The 18,459-nt window shown below is 53.6% G+C and overlaps 1 protein-coding gene across 8 annotated transcripts in view; it reads left to right on the top strand.

The window, feature by feature from the left end:
* The window catches only part of GAS7 (growth arrest specific 7), a 215,043-nt gene that overhangs the window by 114,027 nt on the left and 82,557 nt on the right, over positions 1-18,459 (top strand). For 5 of the 8 annotated variants that reach the window (XM_060647259.3, XM_060647268.3, XM_060647266.3 and 2 more), the window contains exon 2: positions 14,544-14,664. In XM_060647259.3, coding sequence (XP_060503242.1) covers positions 14,544-14,664 — 121 coding nt within the window. Of the gene's footprint in view, positions 1-182; positions 367-2,316; positions 2,667-9,247; positions 9,388-14,543; positions 14,665-18,459 lie in introns of those variants that run through there. The other 3 variants (XM_060647261.3, XM_060647260.3, XM_060647263.3) reach the window with 3 other exon arrangements.

The raw sequence follows: 18,459 nt of genomic DNA, 5'->3' as shown, positions 1-18,459 counted from the left end.
GGGGAAAAAAGAGAGTGGTGGGGGCGGGGGGGGGGGGAGGGGGAAGCCTCCAGAAACTTTGCAACTGGAAAGTCCAGAATGCGCCCTTGATTTCCTCGCCGGACCTGGAGCAGATTTGGAAGGAACTGTGTGATGTAGTGTGTTCTTTGTGAAAAAAGAGCAGAGCGCACAGCCACAGGCACGCCCTCCGGGGAGCCCTGAGCAGTGACCCCGGGGAGGCTACTTGCATCAGTCTTAGTTCCTGCAGAGGGTACCATGGGGAGGAAGCTGGCAGGGGCCTGGCCTCGCGTCTGGGGACCTCGCATGGGACCCAGGACTCTCCTCTGAGCTAGCAGCCCCTCCGGGAAGATTCCCTCTTCTCTGATGGTAAGGATCAATTCGGCTCGCCCGCAGGTGTGACCTCAGCCTTTTCTGAGTGTTTCTGAAATAACTCTGATATCTTTAAAAAGCAGTTCTGAGAACCTCGGAGTGGGGGCTCTGACGGTAGAACTTAGAAGGCCTGGGGACCCTGTGTGCTCAGGGGCATGCGGGGACCTGTGACGGGCCCAAGGCAGGAGTAGGGGGAGGAGAAGCCAGGGCCCTGGTGCGTGCGAGATGGGGAAGGGAGGAGGAGGAAGGTGTCCAAGGGACTGTTCATGGAGAGAGAGGGAGTCGGCTCCCTGGTTACCTGGCGAGCGGTGTGGTTGAGGCGTGTGACCCTGTGGTGGCATGGACTGTGGCGACTAGAGTCCACATCTTGCCTCCCTTGCTTCTCCCAAATGTGAAGCTTGGCTCTTCCCTGCCTGCCCACCCACCACGTACCCATGGCCACGTTCTAGGTGGGACGCTCTAAGGGGAAAGCTCCCGCCAAGGTCATCGAGGATCGGCCCGGGGAACCTGGCGTCTGTGCTGTGGTTCCAGGCTGGGCTGGGCGCTTTCTGTCCCGTTTGCTGGAGGTGGCAGTGGTGGCCGTGCTTAGGGTCATGCACGGATGCTCTCCTGAGATGCAACAGTGGAATAGCCTTATTGCACCAACCTTCCTGCCTCTGGAAGTTAGACGCCTGCCTTTCTTGGAAAGACGGACTTCACATCAGCCAAGACTCTAGTGGCCACTCCCTGGAGGCTTTGTGGACAGCTCGGGGAGGGGGGCGTCCAGTTTGTAGGGAAAGGCTAGTCTGTCTCTGCACAGAGCCTTCTTCCAGGATATTCTCTCCTTCTGACGGGGTCAGACGGCATCTGGAATGTTGGTGTGGCTTCTGATGGAGGTCTGAACCTGTTCCAGGAAGAGGGAGATGGGGCTTGTCATCCAGGGGCACCTGGGAAGTTCACGGCTGGGCTTCTCAAAGGTTAAAGTGCATCCGCATTGCCCAGGGACCTTTAAAATACAGAGTCTGGTGCTGGGGTGGAGCCTGGGACTCTGCATTTCTGGCCAGCTCCCAGAGAACAGCTGTGCTGCTGGTGCAGGGGCCCCACTTTGGGGATGATGTTTGTAAAGAATGCAGACTTACCAGTCACCTTCTGATGGAATGTTGGGGAGCATTAGGGGTTCCGGGGGTCTCGCCCTGGCCGCAGGCCATGGCAGGGATGTTTCTGGGGAAGAAGGGATCAGCAAAGAAGATGTACCCTAAGGGACCTCCAGGGAGCACGGGGAGAGCTCAGGTAAGCTCTCGGGCAGGGACTGAGGCCTGCGGTGCCCGAACTGAGGTGGACTGTTCGAGTCCCGGCGTGTGTGGGGAACAGCTATCTGCTACCAGGCTCAGAACAAGCCTGAGCTGGATGCGGGGTGAATCCCAGCTTCTGGGGAAAGTCCAGGAATCTGGTCGCTGAGCACGTAGAACTCAATCGTGTGTGATTCTTGGAATGACTGGGAAGGGGCCGACAGGCCTATCAGGGCGGAAGAACTCACCAGAATTCACGGTGCTCTGAGGTCGTGAGGCAGAATCACAGGTGTTCGGGGCCCAGGCAGCGTGCTGGGTCCGCTCTCGTGCCCCTGAACCTGCGTCTGTACTTGAATGTGACTTTTTTTCCCTCTTGCAAAAGCTGCGCGTCCTTAAAGCAGACAGATTAAGACCAACATCCAGAATCATTGAGTATTAGGATATATAAAGAGAGGAAGGAAAGAAAGGGAAACCTGAGAAACCCTTGGAGACCATCTGGTCCAACTTCTGTATTTTCGAGATGAGGAAATTGAGGCCTCCCGGCAGAGAGGAATTGCTTGCTCAAGATCTCACAGCAAGGCAGCGGCCACGGCCAGGCACTCGGGCCTCCTGTGCACCTCTCACATTGTCCTCGCGGAGCTACAGAACGGTAGGGGGTGGGGGAGGGGGGTCCCAGCCTTGGACAGCGATGTCCTCGGCTGTCGCCATCTATCTGGGACCCGCAGCAGAGTTCAGAAAGGTCGGCTGAGCTGGGTTGGTTGCAAGGGCGCCCCTTGCTGACCCGTGGAGACCGTTGCCGCCTCTGTTAGCCTTCCTCTGCCTCCAGTGCCTGTGGTTCAGAACCAGCCAGGACTCGCTGGGAGCCAGCCCGCGGTCACAGGTCTTTGAGTGGAGCCACTTGGAGCTCTGTGCCACACGGTGGCCGAGATGAACCTCCTTGGTGACCACACGTGCTGCCCCTGGAGTTTTGGTGCCAGTGAACCTGCACCTGGCGGCCGCCAAGCTGGACCAGCTGGATCGCAGCCACAGGTGGGCCGTCAGACCCCCACCTTTGTGCCCCAATGAGTTCCAGCCTGCTATTTTTAAAAAAATGTTTATTTTTGAGAGAGAGAGAGAGACAGAGTTGGGGAGGAGGGGAAGAGAGAGAGGGAGACACAGAATCTGAAGCAGGCTCCAGGCTCTGAGATGTCAGCACAGAGCCCGATGCGGGGCTCGAACTCACGAGCCTTGAGATCACGACCCCAGCCGAAGTCGGACGCTCATCCGACTGAGCCACCCAGGCGGCCCTAGCCTGCCATTCTTTATAGTGGCACTGACTCCCCGCAGAAGCCGGCTTGTGTCCCTGAGCATCTGGGGGCTACGGCGGTAGCCCCTGCTCTTGGATCCCCTTTCTGGTGGGCAGGCTGCTTTGCGTGAGGTATTGAGCCTGTGACTCCCTGAGCCAGCGGCTTTCAGCTCCTGTCCTTTCTTCTGAACTTCTGAAGTCCATTCTGAAGGCAACAGAATGCTTGGTAAATGTGGGTACGGGGTTTCCTGCAGGGGCAGAAGGACTTGAGAATGTGCTAGAAACAATGGCGTGAGGTCCCTGGGGTTTTTGTACCCTAATACTAAAGGAAGGCTGGGGAGGGGGATTCAGTAGTATTTCCTTTTCTCCCTGCCCTGCCACGCACCCCCCAATATCGAGTGTTGGCCAGGGGTCCTCTCCCTACCGGGAGCTGCACTGCTGGTGAATGATCGTCAAAATATCCTGCGGAAGCATCTCCCAGGGCAGGATAATGGATATCGTTACTGGTGTTAACCAGTATGGAAAATCTAGGGTACCTTTTGAGATCCTTCGCAACTAAGAGGAGTGCTAAATCCCAGCCCACCTACTTCTTGTGACACATAGGGACATGATCAGCCCTAAAGAGGCCCAGACAGTGACTTGGAATAAAGGGGAAGAGAAGAATGTGTTCAGCCCTCCCGTATGGGCTTGAGGTTCCCGTATGGGTTTAATACAATTTAGTATCCTGGTCTGCGCATAAATTTTCTTTCCTTTTTTTTTTGAAACATTTTTTTAAAAGTTTATTTTTTGAGAGAGAGAGAGAAAGTACAAGTCGGGGAGGGGCAGAGACAGAGAGGGAGAGAGAGAGGATACAGAGCCCGACGTGGGTCTTGAACCCATGAACCGCGAGATCATGACCTGAGCCGAAGTCGGATGCTTAACCGACTGAACCACGCAGGCACCCCCGGGGCATACATGCTCGTGATTTCCGATTTTTGTAAAATCACTTTACTGGCATCTTAAGATAGCACATCTTTTCCCCCCGAGTTCTGAGTAGGGTTTGGTTGAGCAAACTTTCCTTCTCTGGACCAAAAAACGTTTTGGGGAAACATGCCGGGGGGTGTGAGAGGAAGGTAATATTTCATCTTGTTGGGAGGTCTCTGTCCTCTCTCGGGTATGTGCCTGACCCTTTTGCAAGCTTGCGCCGGTCATTTAAATGCCTTGAAATTTCCCTTGCGGTGGTTTTGGGCCCCGTTACGAAATGTGGTCCTCGGGTCATAGGACCCTGGTGTTGGAGGGCCGGTTTTAACAGATGAGGAAACGGGGGCCCAGAGAGGCAAAGGGAACTGTGTAAATTACAGCTCGCTGTCTGGGAACACGGTCTCCTTAGCCCAGGCCTGCGTGCTTTCTAGAAGCCAAGGCTTTCTGTTAAGTCCAGAGGTTGGAGGTAGGACATCAGAATGGCCTGTGCTGTTTTTATCTGCCAGAGAGGGGGTAGGAGGAACGGAGCCAGCATCCCTCGAAGTGGAGAGTTGGAATAAAATGGCCTTGTTCGTTACAAGCTGGTGAGCAGAATCATTCAGGTTTTCCTGCTTAGGGGCCAGAAGTTGGAACAGTCTGCTGGGATCATGCTGCCTCGCTCGCCCTTTATAGCTTTGAAGCATCAGGGCCAGACAGATTGATCTTAGAAGTGGGGCAGAAGTTAATGGGCTTTCTTTGGGGTTTCCCAAACCCCTCCAGGCTCCATGGTACAGCTTCTCGTCTTATCCCTGGAACTGTTCCTTTTATTTTTTATTTTTGAGAGACAGAGTGTGAGCAGGGGAAGGGTAGAGAGAGAGGGAGACACAGAATCCGAAGCAGGCTCCGGGCTCTGACCTGTCAGCACAGAGCCTGACGCGGGGCTCGAGCTCATGAACCGCGGGACCAAGACCTGAGCCGAAACCGAGAGTCAGACGCTCCACTGGCTGAGCCACCCGGGGGCCCCGTGGTGTTGTTTGGTCAGTGCGGAGATGGTTCTGAGAGATGGTGACGAGTGGGTATCTCTTGGATCCCTGTCATGCTGTACAGTGTTGGTGGATGGATGGCCACCAGCAAAAAAGCACAAGTCCTCTCAGAAAGGAGGTGTTGGCTGACATCTAGGGTTCCTCGTTCCTTGCACCGTCTCCTCCAGAACCCTGTACCTCGGCCCCTCTGTCTTGTGTCCGGACGGCAGGTGCAACAGTCACGGAAATGTCTTTCTCCGGCATCAGTCAAGGAAGGGCTCCCACAGGAATGTGCGTAAGACCTGAATAGAAGTCACTTCCTACATGATGGATTCCTTCCTGCCCTCCACTGCTTGACCCCAGGCACTTCAGGGCCATGACTTGGCTTCTGACACAGGAGGGGCCGCCTGACTCAGCCTTGGAGTTTTGCAGGATCGTTCGCAGACTTGCCCCACTGGGGACCCCGTGTTTTCCAGCTTAGCAAGCTTTCCCGTGAGGGCTGACTTCCTGTTCTCTTGCACAGACTAGATTGTAATTGTGTTAATCAAAATTCCTGGTTAACCAGATCACTCTGTTCCTTTTTAGGATCAGAAAATAGAGTGTATTGTTCTGTGTCCTCTTCCCGCCCAGTCCTGAAAAACAGGCCCCGGGAGGCACTGAGGGGCTTATGGATGGATATTCAGGGCGGCCAGGACTGTCACTGAGTCTTTCAGAAGGATCCAGACACAAAGTGGGGCGGGCTCCAGGCATGTGGCTGGCAGCTTTGTGGGTGTTGGGAGAAAGCTCTTATGGCATTGATACCTACCTCTGCTAGTGGGTACCAATGGGAGCAGGTGTAAGGCTCCCTCTAGCAGCTTTGTGGATGGAGGGCAGGGATGGGTGGGGTGGGGGGACGGGATGGAAGAAGGTAGCCCGTGCAGGCAAGGGTGAGTATGACAGACACTCCAGGGGGCCTGGAGCTGGGGAACCTGAGTGAGTCACCCTCCGGCCACTTGTATATAGGATCCAGGAACGCTTCATGGGGGTGGAGGTGTGGCAGGAGTGAGTGAGAGATTCCAGCCACTGAGATGTGCATTACTGCTGCAAGCATGACCCCCCCCCCGCCAGTCCATTCACCCTGAGCAGTGAGGCCAGAGGAAGAGTCCTGGGGACCTTTGCATCTAAATGATGAAACCCCGATTTGGAAAGTTCCTTTAAGGGGCTCCAGGAAGCCATGTTAAAGGTGATTTCTTTTCTTTTTTAATGTGTGTTTATTTTTGAGAGAGAAAGAGTCGGGGGGAAGGGGCAGAGAGAGAAGGGGACAGATGATCCTTAGTGGGCTCTGCGATGTCACAGCACAGAGCCCGACGCGGGGCTTGAACTCACAAGCTGCGAGATCATGATCTGAGCCGACGTCACGGACGCTCAACCGACTGAGTCGCCCAGGCGTCCCCAGAGGTGATTTCTTTTTTTTTTTTTTAATTTTTTTTTTAACGTTTTATTTACTTTTGAGACAGGGAGAGACAGAGCATGAACAGGGGAGGGTCAGAGAGAGGGAGACACAGAATCGGAAACAGGCTCCAGGCTCTGAGCTGTCAGCACAGAGCCCGACGCGGGGCTCGAACTCAACGGACTGCGAGATCATGACCTGAGCCGAAGTCGGACGCTTAACCGACTGAGCCCCCCAGGCGCCCCGAGGTGATTTCTTATAAGAGCAGTTTGAGTAGACACATGAAGAGGTCTGGCAAGGCCTTTGATGAGTGGGTCCCGTTCCCTGAGAGATGGTGCACACAGAGGAGTAGAAGGAAGGAAGGCATCGTGCCAGACAATGTGGCTTCCCGAGCACGGCTTTGGCCTTGGCGATGCTTTGAGGGTGGTGCAAATCAGGACTCGGGGAAGCCTGGATTCCCACTGAGTTTTCCTTTAGCCAGCAAAGGGCTCTGATGCCACTCTGTCCTCTTTAATGGATTCCGGAGCTCAGGACTCCCTGTGGAAGCCTGTTGCCCATGGGGCCAACGAAAGGTGGCTGGAGGTCAGACTCACGACCCCTGGAACCAAGAAAGGTCTGTGGTCCCCAACGAGTCCTGCCCTTCGGTCCCATTCCTTCTGGCTGGAAACCTGTCATTCCCCAGGAAAGCAGTGAGAGCAGATCCAGATGCTGGAGGACGGGAGCCAATGGGGCAGGTACCTGATGGCCTCGCCATCGGGACTAAGAGGAAGAAGGATGTTCTCTTGTTGGGGTGGGAAGAGAGGTTTGATTTCATTTCTCTAGGTGCCCTCGCTTTATTTTGTCCCACTCCTAGATCTTTTTCACTTAAAAAAAAATTTTTTTTGATGTTTATTTTTGAGAGAGAGAGACAGAGCATGAGTGGGGGAGGAGCAGAGAGAGAGATTGAGAGAGAGAGAGAGAGAGAGAGAGAGAGAGACAGAATCCGAAGCAGGCTCCAGGCTCCAGGCTCCGAGCTGTCAGCACAGAGCCCAACGCGGGGCTCAAACTCACGAACCGTGAGATCACGACCTCAGCCAAAGTTGGACACTCAACCACCTGAGAGCCACCCAGGTGCCCCTAAAAGGAGGTACCTTCTGAAATGCAGTTACAGAGAACCCGAAACCAGCTTTGTTTATGCTCCTTTACTGGGGACACCCTTCACCCACTTAAGCGTTGTCAGACTTTCTCCTTATCTTTGTTGTGAAAATACATCGTCCTCCACACGTCCGCCATCAGGCTTGTAAAATCCATGTTGCCTTCAGCAGCGTAGACCTTCCTTCCACGATGCACATCTATGTCTTCTTTTAGCTGAGGGATTTTTTGTTTTTTCCTTTCCCTCCTATCAACCATGGTTTATGGTTTCTTTTCTCCAGGAGCACCTAGCTCTCTACAAGTCTGCCTCTTGGCTTATTCTTCTGTCCCTCTGTTTTCATTTTTCCCCATTTCCTTTGCATACCAGGAAAAATTCTTAACATTGGCTTTGTATATAACTGACTCTTTTTTTTTCCCTTTTTGTGCGAGATTAATTCCATATTCTGTTGCAATCCATGTGGATGTTCCTCTGTCGCTACCTCGTAAATTTCCCTACCATTTTGTTAATTTCCTGTCTCCTTTTTATAGCCTTTGTTTCCTTTTTCCACCCGACTTGCTCTGCATTAGTTTGTCCACTTCCTACGATGTGGTGTTGTTGTTGTTGTTGTTGTTGTTGTTGTTGTTGTTGTTTTGGCTCTTGTATTATGGATGCTGTATCTTCCTGCCTTCCATCGAGGTTGCTAAACATTTTCCTGGAATCTTCTGTCTGGATACCATATGAGGTCATGATTAGAAGACTGTGCCTGTTCGGAGGCTTCTGGATACTGTTCCTCCATTTATTCTCTACAGCGAAAGAAACTATACTATCTTGTGTCCTCCCACCTCCCTGGACTCAGGGTTGAATAGCCCGTTCACTGGGATCCGGGAAGAGCTGGGGTTTGTTACGGGTGGGGCACACACATTGCTTAGACCCCCCAGTCTGTCTGCTTGGTTGGTGCAGTGGCCTCCTCGGATCTGTTTGGAACCAGTTTCAACTATGATTCCAAGTTTCCATCGCTCCATCCAATGTTCTGGGCACGGTGCTGAGACTAAAGCTAGGGACAAGATGGACGTGGCCGTGTCTTTCTGAATCTTAGTCTGTTTCTCGCTGTTGTATGGTCTCCTCCTCCTCCTCTCTCCGGACAGGTCTCCAAATCTCTTCCTTTCAGAAGGACGGGAAGACACTGCCAGGGTCCATCCTCTCCCCACCAGCTTATAAATAAAACTACTCACGAGGATTTCACTTTGCAGAATGCTCTGACCCACTGGTAGGGGCCCCTTTCTTCCTCCCCAGCTCTTTTCTGTGAGTCGCGCTCAGACTGCATACAAAGGCCACCAGAGCTGGAGAGAGGACTACTTTTACCCGTAAGATTGCAAAGGTGCCCCCTGTTGTGGGTGCAGACCCTGGCAGCATAACTGTGGGAGCGGGTGGCCCTGCTTCACGCTTTGTGTCGTGACCCAAGGGCAGGGGAGAGAGCGCCTTTCCTCCCGTAGCTGTTCCCAGCTTTGCGTAGGAGCCTCTCCATCCTCAACAGGTGTCCAGCAGAAAGGTGTGCAGCAGACAGGACTCTCCCAGCCACACCCGGCCGTGGCCTGGCTGCTTCTGGGTGTCCCGGCTGGCCGTGTGTCTGGGAAGAGAGAACTTGCTGGAGAGTTCTTTGTGGGGGAGCCTTCAAGCACTGCCAATCACGGCACCCGGCTCATTAGCAGTCATTGCCATGGCAACGGGTCTGCCAGAAAGTGGCTCGTTAGGCTGACAACTTGGGAGATGTTATATATAGATCTGGGTGTGGGGGGAGTGGGGGTGTGGGGCCCCGTGGATATGCCTTTCTCTGGAGTTCCTATTGCTTCTGGGCTTGGGGTGTGAGAAGACGCAGAACAGGGGGACCTTAAAACTGTCTGATCTGGCTGCTAGAGCAAATTGACGACCACCCATTACCGTCGCTTTGCTCACATCTGCAGAAGGTAAGAGTCAGGTGCTCCCAGAAGTCTCCTGAGGGGGGGGGGACTGAGTCCCAGGCTGAACTTGAGGAGGGGCGGAGGCTGTGGGGGGCTGAGGGTGGGGGCTGGCACTGCCTGGAGGCTGCTGCAGAGACCAGATCAAATCTTTCTTAAAATAGTCTTATTTGAAGAAGGGCTTGGGCTAGGGGACAGCAGCCTTTCTTGTACTAAGTAGCCATGCAGCTAAGCACTGTCTTTTTTTTTTTTTTTTAATAAATTGCACTTATTAAAATTTTATGTTCCAAGTCTTGATGTCAGAAGTGATGTTTTCTCTCTAGTGCTTTCTCTCAAGCTGCAGAGCAGCCTGTTCTGAGCTCAGGAAGCTCAGTAAGCATCAGGCTCACCTAGGATGCATGTGGAAAGGCTCCAGGTTGCCTTGGCGGTGGGATCAGGGCCCCGGAATCTGTGCCTTCACACACATCCCAGGGGACCGACTGGGTGTCCCCAGGACCATGCTTTGAGAAACGCTGCTGTAGCGGGGGTGAAGGGGGGGGGGTTATTTTCAGTCTCTGGGTAACTTTGCTTGCTTGCTCTTTTTTTTTCCCCCCAAGGAGGACCAGTAGCCATCGTTAAGAGGACGGTTTCCTTGGTTGCACTATTTTAAATAAGGAAACAAGGAAGTTAGCCTACAGCCGGGAACGTGACGGCGTGGGTGGGGGTGGTGGTATTTCTGCGCGTCTCCTGGGAAGGCATATGCTCATTTGGAGACTGTGAGACGGGCAGGAGAAGCGGGTCTGAGTTGTGTCCGTGATGGGGGTTGGGGGGGTCAGGTGGTCCAGGTGAACAAACAGCCGCCCGTGGCTAGCTGGGGAGAGATGGGCTGAGGGTAGCCTGGAGGCAGGTAGCTGGACAGAAGTCTCCAGGACGAAGCTAGTGTCTTAAAGTTTGCTTTAACCATTTGATCAGCCGTGCGGCGTTGGATGGGTTTTTTAATTCTCTCAGTCTCTGATTCCTCATTTTGAAATGGGAAACAATTTGTACCTAGTGGCAGGTTTAAATTGTAAAAACTAGAAATAAGTGCATAAAGCATCTGGCCCAGTCCTTGGAGCACTATAAACATTCGGTGCATGATGAAAGTCATTACCGATGGACGGAAATGGGATCTGAGCTCTTGTGTTTCTTGAGTACCGGCTAGATTAGGGCTCTAAAGTCATCTAGAAGCCTCTTGATACTCTATAGGAAATAGAGTGAGGGGGTATATGCACAAACGATTCCATGGTGCGGGGGAGGGGGGCAGAAGATCCATAGCTTCCTTCAGATTCTCCGAGGATGGTTTTCCATATGCATTTGAGCAGGTTGTTGACTGAACAAAGGGACAGAAGGGAGGCTGCAATCCAGCCTTGCGCTCAGAGGGATGGCCCATCTGGAGGAAGAGGCAGCATTTTATAATTTCCACAGAGCCATGCTGTGCCTCAGGTTAAGAATTTCTGAGTTGGAGGAAATCGCTTTCACCTCCGATCTTGTTCATTGTAGGTAGGGCCCCAACCTCCGGGCCTGTGTCACTTCCTCTGCTGGTTCCTATTCCCATGGGAAGGAGCTGCCGGGAGGGAAGGGGAGAAGCCACGGGACTAGCAAAAGGAAGGAAAGGATTTAACTTGAAGGAAACTAATTAGAAGAAGCAGCTTGAGAGAGACCATAATTATTGGGTAGTTCCTTGCACTACATCTGTCTGGATGGCTGTGGGGCGGCTCTCCCAGGAGGCCCGTCCCTCCATGGCCATGAGCGACGAGGTACTGTGGGTGGTTCGGGCCTCTTCGACCAGGGCCTGTAGGTGGGGAGTCTGACTTCTCCCTCCTCCACAGCTTGACAATGATTTCTTTTTTTTAGTTGTGAAATACACCTAACAAAGTGTATCATGGCTGCTATTTATACACCCATAGCATTGTGCAACCATCACCTCTGTCTGCTTCCAGAACATTTGCATCACCCCAAAAAAGAAACCCTGTACCCATCCTCCCCCCTTCCCTCCCGAGCCCCTGGCAACTGCTAATCTGCCTCCTGTTTCTATAGATTTCCCTATTCTGGGCATTTCATATAAATGGAAGCGGGCGGTATGCGGCCCTTTTGTGTCTCTAGCTTACGGCACGTAGCATGGTTTCCGGGTTCCTCCGTGCTGGAGCGTGTATCAGCACCTCGTTCCTTTTGATGGCGGGTATTTCTTTGTTGGGAGGCACCCCATTTTGTTGACCCCCGCTCATCCGTCGATGGACCCTTGGGTGGTTTCTGCCTTCTGGCTGTTGTAGACCGTGCTGCTGTGAATACGGATTTACGGTAAGCGTTGGGTGCCATTTTCAATTCTCCTGGGTACGTACCCAGTTGCGTCCGTGTCTTTTGACTCCCGATGTGGTTCGGGAGAGCGGGACTGTGGCTGCCCCGGTGGGTGGGGGCAGAGCACAGGGAGGTGACAGGCAGAGGGGGCAGCCGTGGCGGTGCTGGAGGGGGATAGGGGACAGACACCCTTTGCTACGTTGGTCCATTTTGGAAATAGGCTGAAGTTGGCCCTTCCTGGCTCAGAATCAGAGGTCCTCCCCGACAGGTGTCCTCTGTAGGGTCCAGGCAGGGAGAATCCTGCGTTTCCTAGATGGGTAAGACCTCAAGGCAGTCAGGGTACCTCTGTGGTCATCAGTGTCCTATAATGGAAGCCAAGGCTTAGTCTGATCCCACAGAGTTAGATGAATCCCCTAGAGTCATTCTTTTTTTTTTTTTTTAATGTTTATTTATTTTTGAGAGAAGGGGAGGGGCAGAGAGAGGCAGACAGAGGATCCAGAGCGGGCTCTGCACTGACAGGAGTGAATCCGATGCAGGGCTGGAACTCAACGGCCCGCGAGATCATGACATTGAGCCAAACTCGGACACTTGACCTATTGAGTCACCCAGGTGGCCCCTAGAGTCATTCTGAAGATGAAAAGCACTGTGTAGCCTTGGACACGGGACAGGTGTCATAGTTTGCTGTGTCACAGGTAGGCCATGGAGGGTCAGAAGTTCCCTCCACTCCCTCAACCGCCCCCCCACCCCAAGGAGCTAGCGGTCTGCTCACCACCCAGCCTCCGTGTTCGTCACCCTCTTAACGCGTTAGCCTCCCCAGCGGGTGGGTCTTTGCCCTTTGAATTGCACGGTCTTGGACACAGAGGTCTGGGGAGGAGCGACAGTTAACGGTGACATTGTTTCAGACATGGTAGAGTGCTAGGCTGGACTGTGGGCCCCTGAACTTCACATCCAGGGGGCAGAGGCTGCGTGAAACTGGGTCTCACTGGGCTCTTAAACGCGTCCCTCCCGCCGGGAACCCTCAGCTACGAGGCATCTTGGTGACAGGGACTCTCCTGGGTGCTGAGTGCGTTATCGTTCACGTCCATGGCGCCTTCCGCAGCAGGGCTCCTGTCTTCCCCCTCGGTTTTGTGGATGTACAGATAAAAGCAGTTGGCTGAGTCACTTCCCCGAGTCATGTGGCTGCTCAGGGGCTGAGTCAGGATTGAGCCCCAGGCCGGAGGGCCGTTTCCCCTTTGCCTCTGGGTCCCTCTCTCCTCTGTACCCTATTTCTGGCCGTGTCTGTCTCTGACCCTTGCTTAATACCCTTTAACAATTGCCCATTTCCTCCCCGGGGCTGCTAGGAGAAGCAACAAATATGGCCTTCCCTTCTTGGACGCTCTAAGACACCTGACTCCACAGAAGCAGCCTGCCGTCTTACCCTCTGGGTTCTAGAATATTCCTCTCTTACGTGAAGCCTCATAGCCGCCTCATTCCTGTAATACTCCCAGCTCCACTCAGCCAAGATGCACATCTCCTGTATGTGGGATATTTTATCCACACACACATGTGCACCTGCACAGTGGACTCCTCATAAGACTGTTTGCTGTGTGTGTGTTTTGACCACTGGCCGATGTGGGAGGAGCCAAAGCAGGTGTCTGGAGGTCCAGGTAAACGTGATCAGGTGTTGGGATTCTGGACATGCCCTGCTGGGGAGGAGGCCGCCTGGCCGCTGTCCGGCACCCGGTTCTGGGACACCTGTCCATACTGAATCGAAGACGCACTGTGGGTTAAAAGCCGTGGAGATGGAAGTTGGCCATGGGGAGGCCGTGTTTACTCAGGGTCCCGGGAGCATCTAGGATTGACCGGGTCCCTGCTGAGGGCGTGCAGGGCACATGTACGTGGTTTTTCAGCCTTAAGAAAATACAGGAGCAGGAGAGCCAAAGAACCATGTGTCTTGCACTGCTTGCTTTTTTTCCTTCTTTTTTAATGTTTATTTATTTTTGAGGGAGAGAGAGAGAGAGACAGAGCATGAGCACAGGAGGGGCAGACACAGAGGGAGACACAGAATCCAAAGCAGGCTCCAGGCTCCGAGCTGTCAGCACAGAGCCCGACGCGGGGCTCGAACTCACAAACTGTGAAATCATGACCTGAGCCGAAGTCGGATGCTTAACCGACTGAGCCACGCAGGCTCCCCTCTCTGATTTTTATTCTTATTTATTTAAAAAAAATTTTTAAAACGTTTATTTATTTTTGAGAGAGACACAGGGTAAGCAGGGGAGGGGCAGAGAAGAGAGGGAGACACAGAATCGGAAGCAGGTTCTGGGCTCTGAGCTGTCAGCACAGAGCCTGACGTGGGGCTCGAACTCATGAACCGCGAGATCATGACCTGAGCCAAAGTCAGACACTGAACTGACTGAGCCACCCAGGCACATCTCTCCAATTTTTATTTTTAAGAACACTGCTCCCCCTGGTCAAAAGAATTAAACCACCGTAAGCACACGTGAGCAAAAGGGAGTCGCGTTTTGGCCTGTGAGCCCGGTTCTCTCCAGATCTCTCCCAGAGAGATTTGGACGCAGGACCAGAAAAGCGCCCCCCTTGCCCTCCATCCGTTCTCGGCGTTGTCTGAGAAGCTTTTGCATCGCGCTCTGCTGAGACTTGCGTTAATTACTTCTGGTAGGTTCACACAGCCGGCCTCGGGGCCTCGTCTGCTGCTGTCCTCGGGGGTCCCGAGGCGCTCTGGCTTCAGGTTCTGCAGCCGGGGGTGTGCAGAGTGATGGGGCCCCGGAGCAAGCACAGGTGCAGGCCCTGTGAGCGCCTGACCCCGACAGCCCCCCGTGCCCACCATGTGTGACCTTTTCTCTCCTCTTCCACAGAAACCTGGAATGGTCCCCCCACCGCCAGGAGAGGAAAGCCAGATTATCCTCCTTCCGCCTGGCTGGCAGAGTTACTTGTCTCCTCAGGGTCGGCGTTACTATGTCAACACGACCACCAATGGTGAGTCCCGCTCTGGGGGGGGGGGCGGGGGGACCTTGCACCAGCCTCCCTCAGGGTTTCTGTCCTTCTCTGGCGTGTACCGACCGATGCTCAGACTGTTTCTTTGGAAACCTACCTCCGGGGCTGTGGGGGACTCTTGCTTTCCCCACGGTGCCGGGTGGTGGGGGTCTGTGCCGGATGGGGAGGACCGCCCTTCAGGGTTGGGGGTCATCTCTGGAAACTCACAGCCACTCCCGGCTTCTCCATCGAACCCAGTCTCATGGTCTGGGGCCAGTTCCCAAAGCAGGACCTCAGAAGGTTCTCAAGTCAACATCTGGTTTAAGCTGAGTAAGCCAGGTTTAGCTACTGTAGGATCCTCTGGGAGTGTGGCCTGTGCTAATAAGACAGAAGCTTCCACACAGGGGTTGCCGGTGTGGGGTTTCCCTAATTTGACTGCAACATCTTCCCCGAAGTATCCCACTGGCTCGCGTTTCTTGGGATGCTCATTGGGAAATTCTGGGGTTACTTGCGAATTATTTTTTTCTAATAGAGGACACGGGTAACCATGTGCAGTTCTGAGCTGAGTTAGGACCACACCTCCTTGCACTCGGTTGTTGTGGACTTCCTGGGCCTCACGGTGACTCCAGGACCCCCCAGCATGCGGGCTGTAGAGTGGGGCTTGCAAGAAGGCTAGGGAAGGTGTATAGAAGGAGCAGCAGTAGGTTCTAGAACAGGGTGGTCTTGGGCAGGGCAGGGCAGAGCAAATGCAGCCAGAGGGCTCTGTCTCTTGGCCTCCACACCTCCCCAGAGGAGGGAAACACAGAAGGTTCGATGTGAGGCGAATCACAGATGTGCGTGTCAAGGCGGGATGTGAAATACAGTCTATGTCCACGTGTCGGCCCTGCCTTGGTCCTTCACCTCCCGTGTCTGCGCCCACATGACTTAACGGTCACCTCTTCTGACCCAGTGGGACCGTTACTATGGCCGGTGATTGCAAGGCCACCCTCGGAGGGGTCCTGGTAACGGGGAGCCAGCCTTTCAGAGGGAACAGCAGAGAAAGCAGCTGCCACTAGGGGTCGCTGGTTTGTGTTCTCTTCCCCTGCGGGCTTGAGGGGCTTGTTCCAGCTGAGGCGGTCACTGGGGTTTCTAGGAAAAGGGAAGTAGAACTATTTCTGATCGTTCTAATCTTAAGCTTCCTCCAAACACACACTTGAATGGCCTTGCACCGTGGTCGGCCTTTGAAGTTTCAGAGGAAGTTCTAGGCACAGCATGATGCCGACCGAGGTCCTCAGGGTCTTGGATGGATTCTCGTCCTGAATCAACCCACTCTATTGCAAAGGGGCTGAGTGAGGGTGGGTGGTCAAGAGAGGCTTGGTAAAATCTGCATTTATTTTATTTTATTTTATTTTATTTTTTTCTTTTCTTTTTTTTTTTTTTTTTAATTTTTTTTTTTCAACGTTTTTAATTTATTTTTGGGACAGAGAGAGACAGAGCATGAACGGGGGAGGGGCAGAGAGAGAGGGAGACACAGAATCGGAAACAGGCTCCAGGCTCCGAGCCATCAGCCCAGAGCCCGACGCGGGGCTTGAACTCACGGACCGCGAGACCGTGACCTGGCCGAAGTCGGACGCCCAACCGACTGCGCCACCCAGGCACCCCTATTTTTTTCTTTTAATTAGAGAGTAGTACGTTCCTGGTTAAGAAACTCACTGGGTGTGAAAAAAAATAAAAAGTAAAAATCTGTGGTTGCCTTCCCTAAAGCTGTTTATCCTGCACATCGTTGCAGACATTTGTATCCTCTTACCTTGTAACACGTGTGTGCTCATTCTTCTTAACAAATCGGAAGAACGGTCCAGGTTCTGGGAACTGGTCAGACAGCGTCTTTCTGTATGTGTACATGTTCCTGGAACTAATGTTGCAACACAGCTCTGTGATGCTCCATTGCAGGTATATGCTACCGTTAATGTAACTCTCCCGTCTTCGTTAAGGGGATATTAAAGTCCCATTTTAATTAACTGACAGCGTCTGGGGGCTTTTTTTCCTGAGCCCCAGGCTTTTCACCTGTGCCTGGCGGTCAGGGCTTTCTTGCGGGTCCGGGGATATACTGATCCCCAGAGACTCTACACCAAGGGCGGGCAGACTGTCTTCTGTAAAGGGCCAGGTAGTGACACGTTTTTGTTCGTGAGGCTCCTGTGGTCTCCGTCACTGCTCCTCAGCTCTGTCCTCGTCACATGAAAGCTGCCACAGATGACACGGAAACCACTGAGTGTAGCTGTGTTCCAATAAAACTTTGTTTATAGACACTGAAACGTGAATGTCAAATAGCTTTTCCACGTCACCAACGTGATTTCTTTCTCAAGCACTTAAGACGATCTTAGTTCGCGGGTTCATGGGCTGTGTGATAAGGGGAGGGTGGGCCCTTGAGCTACCGGCCCCTGCTTTAAGCTCTCTGTTACGTCCTGTAGGATTGGCTCTCCTTCCCCTTGCCTGCTTTCTCTGGTAGGCTTGCGGTAATCCTGGCCGAGGAAAGGGTTGGGGGGTGGGAAATGCCTTTCTTTCTTTCTTTTTTAAAAGTTAAAAAATTTTTTAATGCGTATTCATTTTTGAGAGACAGAGACCGAGCACGAGCGGGGGAGGGGCAGAGAGAGAGGGAGACACACAATCCGAAGCAGGCTCCGGGCTCTGAGCTGTCGGGGCAGAGCCCGACGCGGGGCTCGAACCCATGAACTGCGAGATCAGGACTTGAGCCACATTCGGACGCCCCGGGAAATGCCTTTCTGACGGCAAAGAGATAGTCCTGTTTGGAGGGATCGTGCAGACCCTGAACATCATAGTAAGGATTTTGTTCTTTAGCCAGAGGGAACAGAAGCCCAGCTATCTTTCTGATTCTGGCTGCTGGGCTTCCGATGACATTTTTGGATCTGATCGCCCTTCTGTGGGGGAAGCACCTGTCGGAACAGCTTCTCGCTCTCCTCCTGACCTCCTGACTCCCGGCGGGCATTTGACTTTGTGTCTCCTCCTGGCCGGGCCAGCCGCTTTCCCCCCTTTCTGCCCCAGCCCTGGGGCCTCTCCTGCCATGTGACCCGGGCCAGGGCCGTGCACCCTGCTCTGGCCGCCACACACCTTTCTTCTCGTCTTCCTGTTCATCTTCCTCTCTTCCAGATACTTCTGGTGTCCCTTAATCCCCGATGGCTTCGCGGAGGGCGCTTGGGCACGGTGGGTGTTCGGTCCCCGTTTCTACACCACATATAAGTGCAATGAGTTGGCAGCCAAGTTTACATTTGTATTACCTTTCTCTGGCTCATCTGCTTACTTTGAAATCCATTGAGGATTTTAGGGACAGGCATCGTCACAGCGCTGGCGGCCGGGCTGGGCTGTGGGGATGCCGATTCGGACAAGAAGCCATCTCCACCTTGGAACACTGGCATCATAGACAGCACATGCCCACAGGCGTTGTGAGTGTTAGTGTTGACATCTGGCGGCTCCGGGGTAGAGGGTCACCAGCTTTTGCTGGGTCTTGGAAGAGGGAGGGACCCTGGACTCGGGGATTCCACGTGGGGGTCACCGCGCCACAAGGGCAAGACGGCGGGGAAAAGTCTGACCCACTGATGACCCCACGAGACACTGGGAAGACCTGGGACTTTGCCCTGAGGGCAACAGACAGCTCTAGAAGGCATTAAAGCAGAGGCCTGACGTGATCAGAACAGCGTGGCAAGACTGCTTGGGTAGCAGAGGGGAGGAAGCAGGGGCGGTGAGCATGGGCCCACGCAAACAAAATGAGAATAGAAGGAATGAGGTCAGCTCCACACCTACAGC

Source organism: Panthera onca, chromosome E1 (assembly GCF_046562875.1).
Source record: "Panthera onca isolate mPanOnc1 chromosome E1, mPanOnc1 haplotype 2, whole genome shotgun sequence".
In the NCBI taxonomy this organism is placed as follows: domain Eukaryota; kingdom Metazoa; phylum Chordata; class Mammalia; order Carnivora; family Felidae; genus Panthera; species Panthera onca.
Note: the sequence above shows the minus strand (reverse complement) of the source record. Positions and strands in the feature narration are given on the sequence as shown.